This window comes from Diadema antillarum, unplaced genomic scaffold (genome assembly GCF_040938485.1).
Source record: "Diadema antillarum isolate AM-2024a unplaced genomic scaffold, OU_Dant_1.0 seq00000497_RagTag, whole genome shotgun sequence".
Lineage (NCBI taxonomy): Eukaryota > Metazoa > Echinodermata > Echinoidea > Diadematoida > Diadematidae > Diadema > Diadema antillarum.
This window is the reverse complement of record NW_027271456.1, coordinates 411,529-433,539: the sequence shown is the minus strand read 5'-3', so window position 1 is coordinate 433,539 and position 22,011 is coordinate 411,529. Positions and strand designations below refer to the sequence as shown.

General features: G+C 38.3%; 1 protein-coding gene across 1 annotated transcript; it reads left to right on the top strand.

Annotated features, from left to right (window-relative positions):
- The first annotated feature begins 19,175 nt into the window (after nt 1-19,175).
- Nucleotides 19,176-21,704, top strand: LOC139733825 (L-asparaginase-like). The gene is made up of 3 exons (XM_071644631.1): nt 19,176-19,251; nt 19,821-19,926; nt 21,383-21,704. The coding sequence occupies exons 1-3, from the start codon at nt 19,176-19,178 to the stop codon at nt 21,702-21,704; spliced, it is 504 nt and encodes a 167-aa protein (XP_071500732.1).
- The last annotated feature ends 307 nt before the right edge of the window (nt 21,705-22,011 follow it).

Sequence of the window (22,011 nt, the reverse complement as noted above, 5' to 3'; positions counted from 1 at the left end):
AATCGCAAAGAAATGACACACACCATGCACACATGCCAATATCTTCCACATGCAGTTACAAATACACATACGCAATAATGCTGAAACTTTTCAAATATCTTTTAGATTGAAACAATATTTGTACCCAGAAATAAATTCTATACTCACCCTTTTATCTTCCATTCCTCTTTTTTCCTCCATCATGTTACTCCTGATGGCAAAGACGAGAAAACAATTTCCCTATTATGGGACTGTCATCCGAACTTGAAACTCAACTCCTAAGATATCTGTCTAACAAAAATCTGTGTGTCTAGAAGTTCTTTCAAAATGCAGAGTAAGATATCGTTAAAGCTGATTGGATGACCGTGAATATGGTAAACAATGCACTAAGAAGTACAAGCTGCACTAAATGCCTTTAACACTCGAATGTATAGAGAATCCAATGACAGAGGCAGCGGTATTCCGTTGGTCAAAGCTAACTGGGTAACCGTCTACTACGCTCTGGGAAGTACAATCTACGCCGACTGTCTTTCAAACGCGAAGTTGGGGAGGATCAAATGATAGGGGCAGTGTCATTTCATTGGATAACAGAAAGAATTAGGAACTAGAAGCCACCCCGCTAATGCATGCAGCAAGACCAAGGTAGAGAGGTTCCAATGATAGGGCAGTGACATCTCATTGGTTGATTTTGATGCTTATGAGAATGCGTAAGGTCACGGGCTATCGTTGAACGATTTGCCAAAGTTCGTGTGGCTCTCCCCAGTGCCACCAGCCTTTTGTCAAGGCCCTCTCGCTGTAATAAGCCAGTTCGTAATTAGCTCATGTACACATTGGTACAAATGACTTTTCTTTTTTCTTAGTTGGTTAGGCACTTCCCTCGTTTTCAAAGCGACATAATGCATAAGCTTGCCCGACCACACAATTTATGGAATTCATGTTCAAACAAAGAATGAGCTTGCTTTAAGAACAGGTGATCAGAATACTCCATCAGTTGACAATTTAACAGGCATCCATTTCATATATCTTTTTTGTTGTTGTTGTTGTATTGAATGCAATAACAGTCTATATCATTTTTTTTATTCTGCAAAATACCATTCTTGCTGTTAGGTGGATGTGCTGGCAAGCATTATTTAGATAAGGATCACATGAACAATCATCGCATCACAGATGCTTATCTCAGTGAATTTACAAACCCAAATGCCTGTTGGTACAAATGACCTTTTTCTGCTCATGCGCAAAGTGGAATTACGAACTGGTCTATTGGCAAGCGAAGCGAGCCCAGCCGAGCGCGACCCCGCTCAGCTGGGCTCTCTGCTCCATACAGCGAGAGGGCCTTGACAAAAGGCTACAGTGCCACCGGAATGCGTAGTATCGCTGTGTCCGCCGAGAAGGTTATGTTTTTGAGGGCTTTGATCTGTTTGTTTGTCTGTCTGTTTATCCCCCCCCCCCTTTTTTGGGGGGGGGGGGGCGACATTTAGAGACTTTCACTTGTAAAATTCATAACTTTTGCATCGATTGCCCGATTTTCCTCAACTTTCATTGATGTGTTCTACTAATGTTGCTGCTCTGACTCCATCCATATTTCTCTGTGGGTTTGGGTTTCCTTTAAACCTATTTTAGTATGAAAGAGGAGCAGGTGGAAGAGAAGGAACGGTATCTATTCCTATCACTTTTTTTTTTTGTACAAGACGGACCAGACACAGAAAGAGTCTCAGATAGTGCACGAAAATTCAAATGGTGTTTTTTAGTTTAATTCTATTGTCGTGGGAAGCAACTGTCGATTTATCTTGTTCAGTAAAATCCTCTTCTATTTTTTTTTCATATGTTGCAAAAGCCATATGAGTTGAGCCACATCGGCGGATAAAATGGTTTTAATCATCTTCGCGATGGGAATGTCCTGTCACGAGAATTATCACGCCTAGATGCATTTACCTTGGGCGTGGGTGAATTCACTATTTTCTGCACCATTTCGTTTTCCTATGATATGGAGTGTCGCAGTGTGAATCTCTCTATTAGGCGCTGTATATCCCTGAAAGAGAAAATTGATAATGTATAATATCATTTAAAATTCCATTTATTATCATTGATGTTTTTATTCGCTTGGTGTCAGCCAGGCACTACCAATCACCTCTCGTTTTACGGAGCACACCGTGAGCGCAGTGAACCAGTATGGCAGCTGAAGACTCATTAAATTCATGGGCGTCATGCCAAAATCGTGCATAGTCTTTCCACGGCAGTCGGTAGTAGCTGGTTGTATCAATGCATTCAGGAATCGGTAACATGGTCCCAACAAGCGCGACCAGTTTGAAAAATCTCCAAAGACAACAAAGACTTCAGTAGACCCTTCAATCAGTGTCTGGTTGTTGTTTTTTTCTGTCTCTCTCTTAGATCATGTTTAAAAGTAAACAAAAAAAAATGAAAAGGAAAATAAGGATTTCTTACCAAACAAGCTTTGAAATGTGGAAAGATGCAATATGAGACTGCAAAAAAGCGCATTGTTTATACTAGGAGGTTGTGCTCATGGTTACATGTATCCAAACAATGTCTTTCGGTCGAGCAAAAGTCGGACCCGTCATCTACTGCCATTCGAACAGCGACAGTACCACCAGGCCATCCATGGTTGCCGGCAATGACACGAGTAAACTTGGAACAAATAGGCCTACCCAAGTTCCGAATTTCCGATAGTAATCATTATCATCATCATCATATTCTTCTTCCTCTTCTTCTGTAGAAGGGCATCCTTCATAATATAGTTGAAGATCAGCACCCTGCAGAGCTACGTTGGCAGAACTGGCATAATTATGCTAATTTTGACGCTTCAGCATCTTACATTATGCTGGACATAATTTCTTTGTTTTCAACATTATTCTAGCATAATTGCTTACAGAAAGGAAATAACTCTGCGTTTTGTGTACTGCGGTATCTTTTTTGTTTGTTTACTTGGCAGCTATATTGTTGATGAAATGAACAGGAAACAGTTGTAAAGTCATGTTTTTAGTTTTGCTCGAAAGCTGATTGAACAGTTTAATTGGGAGCACAGACTCTGACCACCTTTTTGGCTTCTCAGGCTGCAAATGAGGACATTTCTTTTTTCTTTTGCTGGCTTGTGAGGTGATTGGGAGCGGCAATTCTAGAAACGGGTTTAGGCGCCATAAGTGAGAACCTTGCTCGTCACCAAATTTTGTAGCAAGAAGTCTGGTAACTTTTGTTTTTATTTGTTTGGGTTTCTTTGTTCTTGTCAGGAGATTGGGCACCACAATTTTGGTTGATTATGATGTGACATAATGTCATAGCTATTTAGAGTCTCCTTAGGCCCTCTTAAGCACAATTACATTTTCACCCTGGTCACACTGCTACAGAGTGATGTGCTGGGCCGTCATGGCACTAACGAACCTTCGAGGATAAATCGTTTATTTACATGTAAACAATAATGTCGTGCGGTAACATGTACAAGTAAAAAGCTGCTACAATAATTGACATGACTTGACGCTAGATTAAATGTTTCCCTAAATACCTTGCTAAAGGGAAATCGAGCCCAAATATCAGTTAGTCTGAAAAGAAAGAGTAAGATATTAAGAGCTCGATGGTATGATTTTGATCGAAATCGGATGAACAATAGGGAAAGTTATGACATTTTGAAGTTCGGCTATTTTCATGACTTTTGGGGGAATCAGTGTTCTTGAACAGTCAATATGAATATGCAAATGACAAAGTGAGCATGTCATTCCCTAGCAACTTATCATACTATAGTAGTTTGTACATTTTTTTTTTGTCAATTTCCAAGTTTTCATTCAAAAGCAATTATCCTCGAGGTCCAAATCCTCGTATATCTTACTGATCACTATTCTGAAATTATTCAGTCAGGAAGGGTCTATACGGCAATTACCCCCTGGGCAATTACCCCTTACCCTTCCTCTGTCCCTAATCCTAATCCTCATCATAACCCTAACCTAAACTCCTAACCCTAAACCTAACCCTAACCACAAAACTCTTCGACCCTAACCCTAATCTTTACTTTAACCTTACCACTAACCAGTATTTGGCCCGGGGGGGGGGGGGGGGAGGGGGTATTTTCTCGAATGCGGCCTCTGGCATTTTGATGTCAATGGTGAGAGGTAACGAGGAGTGGGGATGGAGGGTTTTCGGCGGTAGTCAACATATGATAATATACAATCACGATTACAAGCCCATGACCGGACCGGCTCAACCGTGGGGGTTAGGAGAGGAGCTTGGTGGAAGGCTGGAAGGTTTAGGGTAGCAATTATTCCCCTTGCTTTCTGAAAGCGATTAGTCTAGCACTCTTCCATTATGATAGAAAATGAAATTTTTGTAGAATTCCCTTTATGTTTTTTTTAAATATATCGTTGTTGACAAATGACGTCATAACATCAAGTAGTCTCCTCATCCTGCGGTTTCAAAAACATCAAAAATTTAACAAGTCATAACTTTTGCATCAATTGTTCGGTTTTCCTGAAACTTTCACAGATGTGTCCTACTAAAGTTGCTGCTTTCATTCAATCTATATTCTCTTTGGGTTTTGGTGTCCTTTAAACTGATTGTGAAGCCGTGCATCGCAAAACGAACAAAAAATCGGACCCCTTGATTTTGCATGAGGACTCAAAAAAGAGTGAAACGGGTCAACAAAGTCAATATATCAAGTTTTCATATCTTCTGAAAGCGTTACCCTTCTTTCACTCATTTTTCTTAAGTTTGGGATCACAAAATTATTAGGAAAGTGCATTTTCAGTAGTTTTTTCTACAACACTTGTTTTGGTAGAGTAGTAAGATTAGGTATGTCTTTAGAAACCCCTTTTAATTTCTTGATAAACCTTTGCATACTCTTCAATTTCAAGTCTGATCACTTTTGAAGGGACAATGCTACTGCTTTGAACGTTGGCGTTAATCACGGACCGAATGTGTTAAAAGAGCATGCTCAATTTCAATTTAATCTGATAATCCCTTCATTGTTGTTGCCCCAGTCATTTATATCCATTTGTTTGTTTTTTTGTCCCATTCATTGCTCAGCTAGCACGGTTTGGTATAAAAGATTAACCACTTGAATAGATGGACTTAAGAGCCCCTTTTCTCGCTTCACACTTTTCCATTTTGTGTGCTTTCTTTCCAGTATTTAGATATTTAGTCCATTTCAACTGAGCTACACATCATTTTAAAGCTAAGAGTCTGCTCTTTTAAAATCTGCCCTGAAATTAAAATCTATGTATGGTTTTGTGATGCAGAGTGACTATCATATTATACTATGAGGGAGGGTCAGGTAGAAGAGAAAGGACGGTATTTATTCTGCATTGCTTTTTTTTTTTACTTGTGGGTCCTGACACAGAGAGAGTCTGTTTTCATGCTCGTAACATTTTACCATCTACTCGGATACTGTACGAAAATTCACATGGTGCTTTCTGTTTTGATTTTGCTGTCATGGGAAACAATTGCCAATTCATCTTATTCAGTTTATCCACTTCTTTATTTTTTCACACGTTGCAAAAGCCATGTGAGTTTTTTTTATTAATGTATTAAGTCTTCTTTAAAAGTAGGGTAGTAAAATTCAGTTCCACAAAGGCCTGATTTACAAGGGAGCCCTGCGTTGATATACATTACATTACATATGCACACAATAAAAAACAAGAACAAAACGAACATAGATATGATACAGCTAAAGAACAGAGTTGAACCACATCGGCTGATAAAATGGTTTGAATCATCAATTTCCTCGCGATGTGCAAGTCATATCCCTGAAAGAGAAAATTGATAATGTATCATTGTCATTTAGAATTCCCTTTATTATCATCATTGCTGTTGTTATTCGCTTTGTGTCAGTCACGCGCTACCGATCACCTCTCGTTTTACGAACCACACCATGAGCGCAGTGAATCAGTATAGCAGCTAAAAACTCATGAAATTCATGGACGTCATCATCAATACTGCAATAGTTTTAACCCCCTATGAAAAAAAAAAGAAAATACAAAACTAGAAGCACACTCACGGCTCCTACGTAAAGTCATCATAACAAATACATGCTCATTCCGACAAGTATACTTTCGATGTACGTAAACATGCACCCCCCCCCCCCCCCCGCAGGCATACAAAGTAAATAGTTAATTCCTCTGGGATGGACGTTGCAGTCATTTCCTGTAGTAGTAAGCCCCGTCAAATATGGGTTGCAAGCATTATCAATATTGAAGACTGCACCTTGCACTTGTTGCCGGAGCGATGTTTGAAAACCAATTTGTAAATGAATTGTGCGCACGAAGATGGGAACCAAAACCCTGCATAGTCTTTCCACGGCAGTCTGTAGTAGCTGGTGGTATACACATGCTTTCAGGAATCGGTAACATGGTACCAACCCGCGCGACCAGTTTTAACCCGTTCCATACTAAATTCTGAAATCCCCATAGACTTAATACACAGGCCATCAGGTTCCCGTATTGAACGGGTTAATAAGAAACCCTCAGAGACAACAAACACTTCAGCAGACCCTTCAATCCGTGTCTGTTTTTTTTTTGTTCTCTCTCTCACACACTCTCCCTCTCTCTCTCTCTCTCTCTCTCTCTCTCTCTCTCTCTAAGAAGATCATTAAAAAGGATTTAGAGGAGGAGCTTGGTGGAGGGCTTTCTCTTCCCACCCCCATCCATCCACTTTACAGGAATCTAATGTTTGCATCCCCCCCCCCCCTTTTTTTTTTTTTGGCATGAAATACATTAGGTGGGATGGATGTAGCAGTAAAGATATGAGGACTTTGTTCTTGTTTTTGTTTGGATTTTGCTTCTTAGCCCATTTTCGGCGGAAAATCACACTTCAAAAATATGAAGACTTTTTAAAATGATATTTATCTTGTCTTTCGTTTTCTTCTATATTGAAAAATGATTCTGACATCCCTCCCCTTTCGAAAAACGTAAATGAATGGTAATATGGATAACCATTTCTTTGTATGAAATGATGTAGCAAAAATTGTCTTTCTCAATTTTCTTGATTTAAGTAAAAATGCAGCCCTGATCAGATTCGCTGTCACCGGGCGATGAAGCACATGAATGTGACTGGGCATCGGCTGAGATAAATTGTTGGATATTCATTGGCTAAAAGTTATGACTTCCATTGCTCTGATGCTAGAAGTGGTGAACTTTGAGTTCAAAATGAGACAATGAGAGGAAGATCTATGTCATCAGAGTTAAAACCCATGGTGACAAGGTTCGCATAGCATTAGGAAATCTAAATGAATCATCTTACTGTTCTGCATTAGAATTGATGTATCATAGAAACTGTTTGAGAGAAAAAAGAGACTGCTTAAAACCTTGAGTCCATGTCCCAACTTGAAATTGATATTTTGAATGCAGTAAAATATTCTTTGACTTCATGATCTTCTAATGCACTGGATGAGTTCAATGGACAATAATTATGTGTCTTTACTTGAGGAAATCAATGTTGATCCAGCTGTTAATCACCATAATAAAACATCTGGAAAAAATCAAAAAGAGAAAACATAGAGAAAGCTTAATATTTTTAAGTAACACCGGGCATGTATGAAAGTGACTTTGTGTAAAGTTAGAAACTTTTGGATGAACCTGCATGTAAGTGATATTTGGGACCAAAATGAAGAAAGTAGTTTCAAAGGTCTAGCAAAAGAAGCCACATATTGAGGACAAAGCCAAGTCTTTGCTTTCGATCCCTTTGGCTTATTGATGGAAGCTGATGAGATGTGAAGTGAAGTGTAGAGGTAATAGAGCCAGAACGACCCAAGATGATGGAAGTACAGCTGTATTTATAGCCCGATAGCCGTCATATGAATGGATCTCTCACGTTCGATTTACGTTTTATGCGTCACCCGTTTGTTAATCGTGCGTTTTGTCCCATGGGCATGGGGTTCATATTCATTTCTCATGCATTTGCGCACATTCCAGTACCCTGCGCACAATCACCCCAGGTGCGTTGTTTCTTCATTTTATTCGGCCCCTATCATATAGACTGTGCATGTACTCCCCTCTAAAACGGAAACTTTACATCATTTTGTCCACCGGACTAACGATTTGAACAACGGATGAACACATGTCGCCCGTTTCTTGAACGGTTGACCTATCTGGCAAAATGTGATTGGGGCGTAGATGCGGCGCTTTAGTCCAAACTGAATTGTGGCATGTAAGTTCTATAATATGCACACATTTACATATCCACTCTTAAAGTAAGGACCATAAAGCCTCGCTCTTCGCTTGAAAACGGCTGACGAAACGCCATGTTGCCTTCCAGGCACGCGCCACGCACAAACTTTCTTGCCTGCTTTGCCAGCGCACATGTCGGCACAACTATCGTCGTTGCAGTGCCGCGGCCGGTGAATACGGGGTCCATAACCCATCCGAAGGTTTTATTGATATCTAATTTATGGTCGCATTATAAGCGAAAACTATAGGCGGCGACTAGTCACCGACTGGTCGCCGACTACTATAATGATCTAAACGTTAGTTGGTTGTCAGTCACGGGCCGGTGATTACGAGGCCCGTCCTTAAAGGCCCCTGAAATCCAAATGCATGTTGATTTGTGTTGATTTGTGATACCCTCAACATCTCTTTTGCGGTGGAACGAATATCTAGAAACATATTCCATACATTTTTAACGATTTTTTTTTTTCTATTTTTCTTCAGATTACTTGGGAACGCCAAGAAAAAAATCCTTCAAAACCAATATTCCTCAGATGACATCATCTGTCAATCATTGCCAAGGTACTGAAATGTTTAACAAAAGACATTGAAATGCACCTCCTCCCCCCCCCCCCCCCCCGACTCAGCATAACTTGCATGTTCCCTCGCCATGTATTTTGTTGGTCACATTAATATCACAGAAATATTATCAGGAATATATAAGTGTACATGTACAAAACATGTGCTTAAAAGTAATATACATATTCGAAATATATATACACATATAATAGCATAATCAAGAAATTATGTGTGACGCCAAGTTTTCATGATATTTACAAAATAATGTTGAGAATGTGTGTTGAATTCTCTTCACATTTTTATGCGTCGTCACTGATGTGGCGACGTCACGAACTGTTGATGTTTTGTCATGCAGCGATGGCGGCACCCACGATAATAATTTCATTTTTTTTTTTTTTTTTTTAATGGATAACCCGAGTTTCCTCGAACTTCACAGTTGAGTTCTAGTTTCATCACTTCGTTCTCTCAATACACATATAAATTTAGGTTCCATTCCCCTTTTACAGTTTAAAGCTAATCTCGCGACGGTGTGTACTGTACTATGACATCATGATCTTTCTTTCGGGGAATTCTGAAGCTAACCACCACTAGGGATCCCTATAGAGAGTTGCTATTGGTTGACTCTAGTTCTGTATTCAAGGCTGAGTGGAGTTTGTAATCCGGACGTAATACAACAACCAATGAGGGGGACGAGTGTGGCATAAACTTGAGCTTGATATTCATATCTCTTTGTGACCAGGATGTAAAAATTACATTGTTTCTGAGACATAAATATGGAATATCTTGAACTCGAGTCACTTGTTTGTTCCTGGCTCCTGACTGAAACATCGGTCCTGAGGAAACCTGCAATCCGGAATTCAGCTCAGACCATATAAAGGTAAGGTTCCGATGGTTTGATAATGTGATATACCATAACTGGGTGTCTGCTTCTTTCTGAATAACTATGTAGTGTGTGAGGAAAGAGAGATCATTTGTGTAATCTTGTTTTCAGGGTAATGCGTTGATTTGTTTGGGAAAAAGATAATCTTTGTCGAACTTGGCCATTAAGACCATGACGAGATTGTGTGTGCATTTATGTGTCTGCTATTGAGTATAATCACTATGTGTAAATTGATATACATATGTGTAACTTCAAAACAACGTGAATTTGGTGTCAAAACATTTGGGAGACTCTAAAAAAAAAAGTGGTTCGGTAACTTTTTGCGATGGTGAGAAATTGCGCGAAATGGGGGGGGGGGGGGGCTTAGTTAGGTTTAATATCAGGAACACTTTAAAAAAGGGGGAAAATGTCGATGCTACTTTGACATATGCTCAAAATAATAACATTTGGAATGGGGGTTTCTATACTTCAAAGAAGAAGATCGAGCTGTTTCATACATGTTATGCATGTTATGCATTATGCATGTTAGCATTATCGACCACTGAGGCGATTATGATTGGATGTACAACGTACGTCATGGCTCTGGTTTTATCATATTTTGACTTCCTTCCTGCATGGGTTGATTATCATTTTCAGCCAAAAGATGCCAATTTCGCTTATTCCAAGAAATAAAAAAAATGCAAGTAATTACCTATCAAGAAATTATACAGAAGAAGGACTGCCACTATAAGCGGATGCTTGAACACGTGGCAGCCCAGGAAACCTACATACGTGACCTATAATGTATTTAGCAGGATGGAGAAAAAAAACCCCCTGAACATAATAATGCATTTAGTTTCATATTCGAATTCATAGATTTTATAAAGATATGGTACACTGTGGTTATCATGAGAGGGTAATGATGAGAAGAAATTTACCCTATATAGCCAAAGTTTAAAATTGTTCCATCGAGACATCATGACATAACACTCATATTAGGTGTTTTTTTTTGCGATATATATTTTGCAAAGACACTACTAATGTCTGTAAGTAAGCTTGTCCAAAATGCACATCTCCTTATTGTAGCTTGTAAAGTGCATAACCCATACCATCGTTCTATTCTTCTCTAGGATCTTATATTAGCTTTGTTTATACAGGACCAATCTTCCTCGTCTGATACTCTACAGGGATTTTAACCTGAAGTGTCACTGGAATTGAGAATATTTTTTGATAGCGGCCCTCAAGCACAATTTATCGGATACCATTTTTGGTGGAATTCTAGTAACTTACTTTATTTTCGACTTACTCCTTGTTTGTTCTCTCGATATGGCTGAGAATTTGGCATATTGTGCAGTATATGGGACAGGATATACAATGTAATTGAGGATGCACGATAGTAGTACGATTCGATTTGCATCTGTACAAAACACACAGCTGTATACTTAACCTACTCGTAATACATGCTAACACAAAGGCTTCAAGCGCAAAACAAAACAAAAAAAAAAATGTCCGCCATTATCAACAGTGGGACAACAATACCCAAGATTCATCTTAAACCCCGTGCCACTAATGGCCTGCGGATATGCTTTTCAATTTTTAGGTATATCATTATTACTCATTACAGAGTATGAATACACTGTAAACGGGACAATTTGTAACACATGAATAAATTAACAAATAAAGCAGTACTTGTAAAGCATGCTCAAACATAGACCGCGGGATGGTCTCAGTCTAAGTGTGTACTGATGTTATGGCAAGTCAGCGGTTAATTTTAAAAGTGCCCCGGAGGAGACGAGATAAAGTTCTCTCCCTCCCGACCCTCTTTTGGTCTGAGAAGGAGAGGATTAAGGTAAGGTTTGACAACTAAGATCTTGACACGCTCTCCGGAGAATCTAGGGGGACTACATTTTGTTTGTAGACTCAGAAGACAGATGAGTTATGTGCTGATTCATTTATTATTCATTTTTTCAAAGACGTCTGATTGGAGTTATAATTTTTTTAAAGTTTTCTTCACAAAACTTGAGAAAAATAGACAAACATACCACAATAATTCTCTTCAAATTCATATAACTATTTTAAATTCATCAGAAAGAAACAGATAACCTATGATAATATACATAACATCATCAAACGACAAACATAAATACATTAGCATCAAGAAATGACGAAAGGACAAAATGCATCACATTAGGTATAAAAATTATGGAAATCGATTGAGAGATTGACATCAAAGTGTGCATATGTCATCAATCAACCAATGTGAACAACAATTTTAGTGATACACATTTCAAAACTCTATAAAGCTCAGTCACATTTCTCTTTAATCACAGTAGACACATTCTTAGCATCATAACATTTTGAACAAGGCTCTTTTGATCTAAAATGTTGATCGAATTGTTTTAGGTGTAGCAGTGATTAAAAAAAAAAATATTCCTACGTTCTATGCATTCAGCATTATCGTCGAATGTTTGAGGTGTTTGTCATTGGTTGTAAGACATAAAGACATAAATCATTGCTTTGGTTTTACTTCTTATGTTTTGACATTATTCCGGGGGAATTATCTTTAGTCAAAAGACGCCCTCTTTGGTGATTCTAAGAAAGCAAGGGTCATGACAGAGAATCAATCACATGGGGCCAAGAACGCTATAAAAAGAAAGCCATCAAACGAACAAAAAATTACACACATTTGCGTTCGTATTCCATTACGGCCAAAGTTCCAAATTGTCCTTGTATAGAGACATAAAGTTGTAGATATTAGTGTATTTCAAAACAAATCTTATACAATCATTTTTGTTGTTTGCTTTTAAGGTACTGCTGCTTGGTTAAGTTAAAGGCTAAGAGACAGGGTAGGTATAGCTTGCAAAATATATCATCTTCTCCAGGTTTCTGTAGTAGCTTGGTTTATTCAAAACCAATCTTGTCCGATCCTATCGATCTTAATTTATTGCGTCACTGAACGTGACAGTATGAGAGTATGATTTATATTCTTACCTATACACATAACCACATTTTTTTTATTGCAGTGATATCTAGACAATCATCGAGATCCTATGATCAATTAAATATACTGCGAAAGCCAAATTACGTGGCACTATAATACATGCCTAATTCCCAGTTAGGCATTCATTGAATTGAATTGAATTGACTTGAATTGACTTGAATTGACTTGAATTGACTTGAATTGAATTGAATAGTCTCTTCAGCAGCAGTTGTTGCTTGCAGCGCTCCTGACTTTTGGGAGTGGGGGGGGGGGGCAAAAACCTATCATCTGATGCCTGCTTCTTACCTAGAGAAGAAAGAAGTCTTGCTGATACAAGACAGGTAATTTTACTTAACTTTTATTGTGCAATGACCTGTGCGTGGTCTGCGGTTATAGGGGTTATAAGCATGTAGCAGTATCATGAGTGTGATGGTCTCCACAAACTCAGCCTAGGATGCACCCTTGCCAGTTTCAGTATCTCCTTGACATATCATACCATGTTGTAGATTATCAGCTCCTTGACATATCATACCATGTTGTAGATTATCAGCTCCTTGACATATCATACCATGTTGTAGATTATCAGCTCCTTGACATATCATACCATGTTGTAGATTATCAAATTCAATGAGGCCAGCATGATCCGATTTATGAATCTACATCGGACAAACTCTTCCATAATGTCCCCTCCCCCAAAAAAAAAAAAATAAAAAAATACAGCGGTACCCTCCGCAATGATATCTTTACAAATAGTGAATCAATCTGAATAAAAATTCAGGGTATGAAACTATAACTCATTGCCCATATCTTACAAAAAAAAAAAAAACATTCGATTTGCTTCAGTGGTCAAAGAGAAATGGGGAATTTTGTAGAGGATATCGAGAATCTCTTCCCTCCAAGTTCTGTCCATGGAATTTGTATTCACACACAAGAGCATCGAAGTGCTAAACTCGGAAGAATCAGACTCATGACATGCTTTACAAGAATCCACATGTCTCTGTGACCGCTTAACCAAATTAAATAGGGTTTTCTGCAAAATAGAGCTAAGGTGTTATATTCTAAGACCCTGTAGTAGCATTTAGATAGTTTAATCATATTGGGTGTTATCAATGCGAAAATCTGATTGTATTTTTGGGAGACATACTGTATATCTTAAAATCATGACCTGCGTTCAGTTTCAATAATACTGTGCATCTATTGTTGTATATTGCGCGACATTTTTTGCACCACTGGAATCAATGAATACTGATTTTTTTTTCATTCAAAATCAGGTCAAAACACATTCTGCCACGCTGCATTTTCATGAAAAAAAAAATCAGCCTTTCATACATATGAATGACCTATTATTCACAAACTTGGAAATCGCGCTCGGATGAATACATTTTTAAGGAGAATTGAAGAACGATATTGTCATGATCATTCTCAATACGGATTACCAAGGACGCCATCCTTCTTGCCTACAAAATGCCTATTCAAAAGGCTGATTTCATCATTATGAAAGGCCCAGGAATGTTATATAAAAAGTACAAAAAAAACTTTTACATTGTGACCTTATCATCTGTATCCTGCATTCCCACTTTTGAAAAGAATTCGTAAAATTGTCTCTTTCAGTGCTTGAAGGTTTTCACCGATTGTGAAAAGATTGTATAAAGTTTATCCGTGTTCTCTGTGAAGGTTAGGCTGTAGACAATACAAGAGATGTAGCGAGAGTCCTCAATAAGTCATCTAAGCAAACTAGAAATCTCTGCTGTAGGTAGAGAAACTTTTGAGTGTGTGTGTCTGTTTGCCACTGCAGAACGGTCCTTGTCTTCTTTGAGAAGACTTAACACTGCTTAAAGGCATAATTTACCATTTGCAGATAAAACGAAAACCCATCATTAGTGCTTTAAAATAGTTCTGAAATGGTGAGGTAGGATAGAAACAACTACTGTAAAATTCAAATCCGTATTATCGATGTTAAGTACTGTTAAATACACAAATTGTGAACAATAGTTATAACAAAAAAGTTTCCAGACTAAACCCGTCCGTAGTTATGGTTTATTAAGACAAATACTGACATCTCCTTATATTTTAGGCTTTATTGCGAAAATTTTATATGGTAGGATGTTTTGTGATACAACAGACCTACACATATGCATCAAGTGTGACATCTTCAAATGTTTTTAAATCACTGCTCCCAAAGGTAAACAGGACCTTTAAGACCCGGATGTGCTTTACCAGGAAAAAGGGTCAACTCATGTGGCGTTCATGCGTGCCATCCAACCTGTAACTTTACATTCCAGTTATATCTCTTCTTTGATGCAGGAGTTCCGTTTGAATAAAGTACCGCGTATTTGGCAGAGGAAAGAAAGGGTAGGGCCTACATACCTCTTGCAGTGTAGAAATGAGCAGAGGGATATGGAACTGTTGCCATGTATGAATTTCACATTAGTTGAACAAAAGCTTCTTTTTTCATTACAAACCTTTTGAATATCTTTGTGTAACAGATATCTATATTCTCGATTTAGTTTTGTATGAAATGAAGGCGTTGGTTCCAAATCTTTCTGGAGCCAGACGTGAAAGATTGTCCATCCACGTGTAAAAATTGGGGCAGTTTTAAGGTAGGCTAGTAGGACTTTGTAACTATACAGTCCCAGGTTTGTAACAAATGCCTGTCTTTAGAATTTCTAATCGAACTAGAATGTTTTGAAGGAGCCTTTAAAAAAAAAGAGCTTTGGAAAGCCCCCCCCCCCCCCCCCCTCAAAAAAAAATAATAATAATGTATTGCTTTCAGAAAACGTTTAAAAGATGACTGAAGGTCTATTCTTTCATATGACATTAAAAGATCTGCGAAAATATAATATTATGCTTGGATAATCAGTATAGCCACTTTTTAAAGGGATGTGAAATTATGTTGTGCAGAAATTGATTGTGCATTTTAACTGTCACATTTCTTTAATTTAGGTGACTTTTCAAAAACTCAACGTTTTTAAACACTCAGTATGGAGTCCCTCCAAAAACAAAAACAAAAACAAAATCAAGGAACCTGATTTAAGGACAAGATACAAACGCAAACACACACACACACAAACACACATATCTATATAATATCTATCTATCTATATATATATATATATATATATATATATATATATATATATATAATATAGATTAATCATAATATTATCGAAAAGTGCAGTGTTCATGCCAGTAGCAAAGTAGCATTACACTGCCATTAAAGTAATTTTGATGACAAATTGTAGGACGTTATCAAACAGCTACAGGGAGCTATCTACTTGAATTATAACAGGAAGTTTCCCTGTTGTTATAGATATTTGATGATTTTTTTTTTCAAAAGTTATTATGTAGGCTATGTAGATACAAAGACTCGACCAATAATATGTATTGTGTACAATCACACTACATGTAACTACAACTGTATGTATATTATCTGTGACAATGAAGACAAGAGAGTCGCACGATGCTAGCTGGATAGGTTATGACCTCTCAGCCTTATTGTCTGCTTGGCAGACGTGTGTGTTGCTTGGGTTGTGTTGTGGCTGTCTGCCACAGCCCAGCACACAGGCACCCACATTATTAGGTGATCAGAGTATCCTCTCGGGTCACCTTCTGTATCTGTACGGATTCTTTGTTGGTGGTTCTTCTTCTTCTTTCTTTATTTCTGGACAAAATTTGTGTATCGATTAGCTCAGACAGTGTTCTTCCTATCAATTTCAAACTTATACCATATATGTATTATGTCCCAAAGACGACGGGTCTAATAAAATCATAGTGATCAGTCGACCGTGACGTCACTATGACGTCATTATATGAAAACACATTCTCAATCATATCTCATCAATGGAATGGAATTTTTCAATGAAATTTACGTCACATATATTTCAAGTTATGCCCATTCTATTCATTTTCTCAAAATTAATATTTTCTCTTAAAACGTGCGCGTACGCGCGCGTTGAAATATTTGTATGCTCCAATCGAGCTCAATTTTTTTTGCACACGTTTCAGAGCATTTGGAGCATTTTTTGAAAAATTGAAAAAATTGGACGGACGCGTACGTAAGCGCACATATACGCACGCACAGCTCTTGTGCAATAGAAATTTCCCATTTTTTTGACATTTATCAGATGCCTGAAATGTCAAGGAATATTTCTACCAAGTTTCAAGTCAATCCGACTCAATATGACGTCATACGGGCCCGTCAAAGTTGAAATTCCGCGCGCGCGTCAAGGGCAATATACAGTGCAACAATGCCAAAAAACCGCCAATTTTAAATCCGAATTTACTCGCCAGAGGGACGATGAACCCCCATTTTCTTGACATATTTTGAAAGCTGATGAGTTGTACATGTCATTCCACGGGTTGGCGATGCTGGAAAAATGATGAAAAGATATCAAATTTCTTAGTAAAATAAAAAAAGTAAATTTTCAAAATGACGTCATCAAATTTCAAGTTTACTCGAGCGTATCTCACTTATCCTTGGCCAATTTTCACCCAGATTTCAGTATGTTGTAGCTTATTTAATACTCTATCAGTTTTAATGATCAAAAATTTTGCTGGATGAAGTCTTCATCCCGTAAAAATAGATTGAAGGTAACCTTGTCAAATTTGACCCATTTGCGAGTTATCTCTATAGGAGTGCAGTTTTTCTTGAAATGAAAATTAACATGACTGTCTTTATCGAGCACTATCTCACTTATCCTACGGTGAATTTCTCCCAGATTTTAATATGTGTTAGCTGAGACTTTGCGCTATCGGTAATGTGTCCTTTGTTTGTTTTTCTTCATACGACGTCGAAATCACGTCGAAAAACTTCGCTTAAATTAAAGCTTAGCTTCGATGTGTTTTCATATTTCTTTCTTTTTGCAAATTTCTTTGCAATAACACATGAAAGACATTCCCTATGAACCCCATATTATGCACATGTTTAGTTCATGTGACGTACATTATTTTATAAGGTCACAACTACTTGATCGAACACCATCTTGGGTAGGTAAATTAGGGTCAAAGGTCATAAATGTATCATCCTGTATCTTGGTGAATACATGTCCTATCTTTCCAATATTTCGCACACACAAAGACCACGTTACCAAGATCATTTCACAAAATAGTCAGTTTTTTCTCAGATGCCATCTTGGCTGTGCAAAGTGGGTTCAATGGTCAAATATACTTCATTATGTATCTTCGTTATAGTGTATACCGAATTTGGTACCAAAGATGGCAGACCTGACTCTCTTTTCTAAATGAGAATCCAAATATCACACGGCCAATGTCCATAAGCACAGATGAAACCTTTACGGTCATGCCTATTGGGATCAGGACTCAAATCATTGATTTTCGAAAAGAGCACTAGCTCACTTACCCTTCGGTGAATTTCTCCCAGATTTTAATATGTTGTAGCTGAGACTTTGCGCTATCGTACGTGTCCCCTTTGTTTTTCATACGGTGTCGGGATCAAGTCCAAAAACGTGGTTAAAATTAAAGGTTATCTTCGATGTATTTTCATATTTCTTTCTTTTTCCAACTTTCTTTGCAATAACTAAAGAAAGATAACCCCTATCACCCCCATATTTTGCACATGTTTAGTTCATGTTACGTACATTATTTCATAAAATAACAACTACTTGATCAGACACCGTCTTGATATGTAAATAAGGGTCAAAGATCATAAATGTTTCATCCTGTATTTTAGTAAATACATGTCCTATCTCTCCCATATTTTGAACACGCAAAGACCATGTCACGTCGATCATTTCACAAAGTAATCACTTTTTGTTCAGATGCCATCTTGGCTGTGCAAAGTGGGCTCAATGCCCAAATATAATTCATTCTGTATCTTCGTTATAGTGTGAACGGAATTTGGTACTTTAGATGGCAAACCTGACTCCCTTTTCAAAATCAGTATCCAAACATCACACAGCCAATATCCATTAACACAGATGAAACCTGTATAGTCATGCCTATTATTGGGATCAAAACTCAAATCATTGATTTTCAAAAGATCGGATCACATAATTTGTCAGTCTTGACAAATTCCGGGTCTAGTTTTCTCTTGATGCTGTCCCTATGACAGTCTTGTTGGTGTTTTCTCTTTCTGTTCTCTATGTTGTGTGTTTATGTGTGCACGCATGCTTGTCTACATGCACTTGCGTGCGTGCAGTGAATGTATGTGTGTGTGAGTGATTATGTTTGACTTTTTTCTGGGGATCTACCCGTACAATTAAGCATCTGCTTTTCTGTGGTTTCCCCGCACATAATCTTAATTATCCAATATGAGTGTGACATACTCTACACTGATTTAAATCCATTTTGTATCATGAAATATTATTTAAAGTCTGCATACACTGAATTTTCAAATCATCTGTTACTAGCCATTGATCTTTAGATGTATGTCACAAATGTGACATGTGTGGAACTTAATAAATGAAATGAAATGAAATAAATAAAATGAAATGAATGAAATGTTATTTTAATTGAATCTGTGTATATTAAAAAGATCGCAAGAGTTACAGAGTATTGAGATAGTCGACGTAAAATTAACCACCTTTATCATTCAAATAGTATCTTTAATTGATATTTTGTATTAAACAGTAAGTTTACGAGGCGCAATATTGAGATGACTGCCGCAGTGAACAGTGTAACCATGGAAACCAAAGAAACTCCTAAGATTCTTGTCATCTACACTGGTGGAACGATTGGGATGAAGAAAGTGAATGGAGGTGAGTCAATAGGAAACACTCTTTTCTTAGTACATTATAATTATCTCCTTCTTTTTCTCTCCCTCTCTCCTTCCCTCTCATCTCTCTCTCTCTCTCTCTCTCTCTCTCTCTCCCTCTCTCTCTCTCCCACTCTCTCTTTAACTGTGCCGCTCTGGAAGAAGTAGCCATCGGACGTAGCGTTAGTTTAATGTTTTTAATGCCATCAGCTTTCGACATCTTGACGGGTCTCCTTCAGGGCATTTGGAAATCAACATAACGAAAAGCAACCAACTGTAATAAAACTTGAACAAAATCATGATAAAGCAAAAACAGCGATATTACATAGATTAGCATGCACTCCAACACCAACAGCAATCTGATATAAATTAACATGCACGGCGGTATTAGCAGTGAAACATGAATATGGCGTTTGCAATGCAATATATCAATTACATAGATGTATGCATGCATACATGTGTGTGTGTGTGTGTGTGTGTGTGTGTGTGTGTGTGTGTGTTTGTGTGTGTGTTTGTAGATGCAGTCGTACAGATGTCCTTGACTAAATGAATATTTCTCCTCCGTGTTTGCAGTCTTGGTGCCAGTGAAACACTATTTGCCAGACTTCATTAGCAAAACGCCCACAGTGTACGGCAAGCCAGCGGACAGTATCGAGGGCCTCAGCACTTATGATCTCATGTAATTACCCTCAATACCTCAACCGATACCTGATAAGGATGTCAATGTCATTACAAAAAGGGCTGATATTTTTCGATCTTTTCAGACAATAAATAGAGGATATCTAATACTAATCTGCATACCATGGATTCGATAAATTGAACTTCACTTTGGCTGTGTCTAGTCATCCTATCTTAAAGGACAAGTCCACCTTCATATACATAAGGATTGAGAGAATGCAGCAATATTAGTAGAACACATCATTGAAAGTTTGAGGAAAATTGGACAATCCGTTCAAAAGTTACGAATATTTTAAGTATCTGCGCAGTCACTGCTGGAAGAGAAGACTACTACAGTATAATTATGATGTCACATGCGTACAACTATATAAGGAAAATAAAGAGAGAATTTCACAAAACTTTACTTTTTGAATAAAGTGCACAGTTCTTTGACTTGCTACTGACGTATGTTAAGGGTAATATTATTCCCCCTGCCTTCTGAAAGAGAGAAGTTGAGTGTTCTTTTGTTATGCGAGAAAAATGGAAATATGTTGAATTTTCTTTATTCTTTCTTTATATCGTTGTACTAATGTGACATCACAAGCTATAGTAGTCTTTTCATCCAGCCGTGACTGAGCAGAAACTTCAAAAATTCATAACTTTTTAACGGATTGTCCGATTTTGCTCAAACTCTCACTGATGTGTTCTACGAATATAGCTGCATTCACTCAACCCACATGTCTATGAAGGTGAACTTGTCCTTTAACTTACCTCTCCCTGAACTCTTTCCGAGTCAAGATAACACAATAATCACAGTGAGGTAAATACATATATTACATTCTAATCAAAGATGTAATGTGCATTGCCGGAAATAATTTCGTTATGACTGATAACTTAATGACGATTCAATTAATGATGATTATAAAACATTGGCATTAGTATCACCACTAACAGCTATTGGGGAAGCACTTTTACGAATGACCTCTGTAGAGCCTAATCGACAGATGCTGACCGTTTAATGCCAATAATGTGGATGCTGCACTTTACGAATTCGACAACCAAGAGTCATACAGCCCATGAACTCGACACTAGGCAAACGATTGGAAGGCCCATGATTCCGCCACTAGGCACTGACAAGGTCCACGAGTCCGACACTATAAGGCAAACAAAGCCCACGAGACCGACACATTAAACCCGGTGATGTAATGTCGAACTCGTTGGCCCATTTTTGCCTATAGTATCGAACTCGTGTGCCTTGCTCGCCTATAATGTCGGACCCATGGGTCTTAATTGCCTAGTGTCGAGATGACTCGTGGGCTATACGACTCATGGACATTTTTTCTAATGTCGAACTCGTGGGCTGTATGACTCGTGGATGTCCGTCTCGTGGGATAACCCCAATAATGTAAACTTGTCAGGGTCTTGTGGAGATTACGTCATAATGCTTAAACTCTTCACCGTTGTGATGGTATCCATAGAAACCAGGATGGCAGCCACATTCTCTACAGCATGTTGGAGTGGGAGTGCATCAAGGACTCGAGTAACATCGCCGCCGCGGACTGGGTGCACATGGCAGAGGATATCCTACGATATTACACCGTCTTCAACGGGTTCGTGATCCTACACGGCACGGACACGATGGGCTACACGGCGTCGGCTCTGTCTTTCATGCTCGACAACCTCTCCAAGCCTGTTGTCATCACTGGCTCGCAGATTCCGCTATCCGAGTTCCGCAGCGATGGAGAGAACAACATGTTGGGCGCCTGGCCAGCTACTCTCGGCCTGAGGATGGCTTGGTGATAGCTGAGGTAAGGAGAAGACGAAAGGTGGTCATAATCATTGATACAGAATACATTTAACCCGTTGAGGACGAGTCCCGAGTATACTCGGGCAGGACGGTGTGTATGGGAAATGCGTGTTGTATCAAAATCAGTCCGTCCTTAACGGGTTAAGAACACTTCATTACACCAGCTTTAAAAAAAAAAAAATGATCTCAATCTATACTTAATCATATACCGTTTTTCAAACAAAATCTGAAGACAAGATAATGAAGGAAAGTATGAACTTATGTTGCCCAACCCGATCACACACTCGGTAAAGTGCTAGT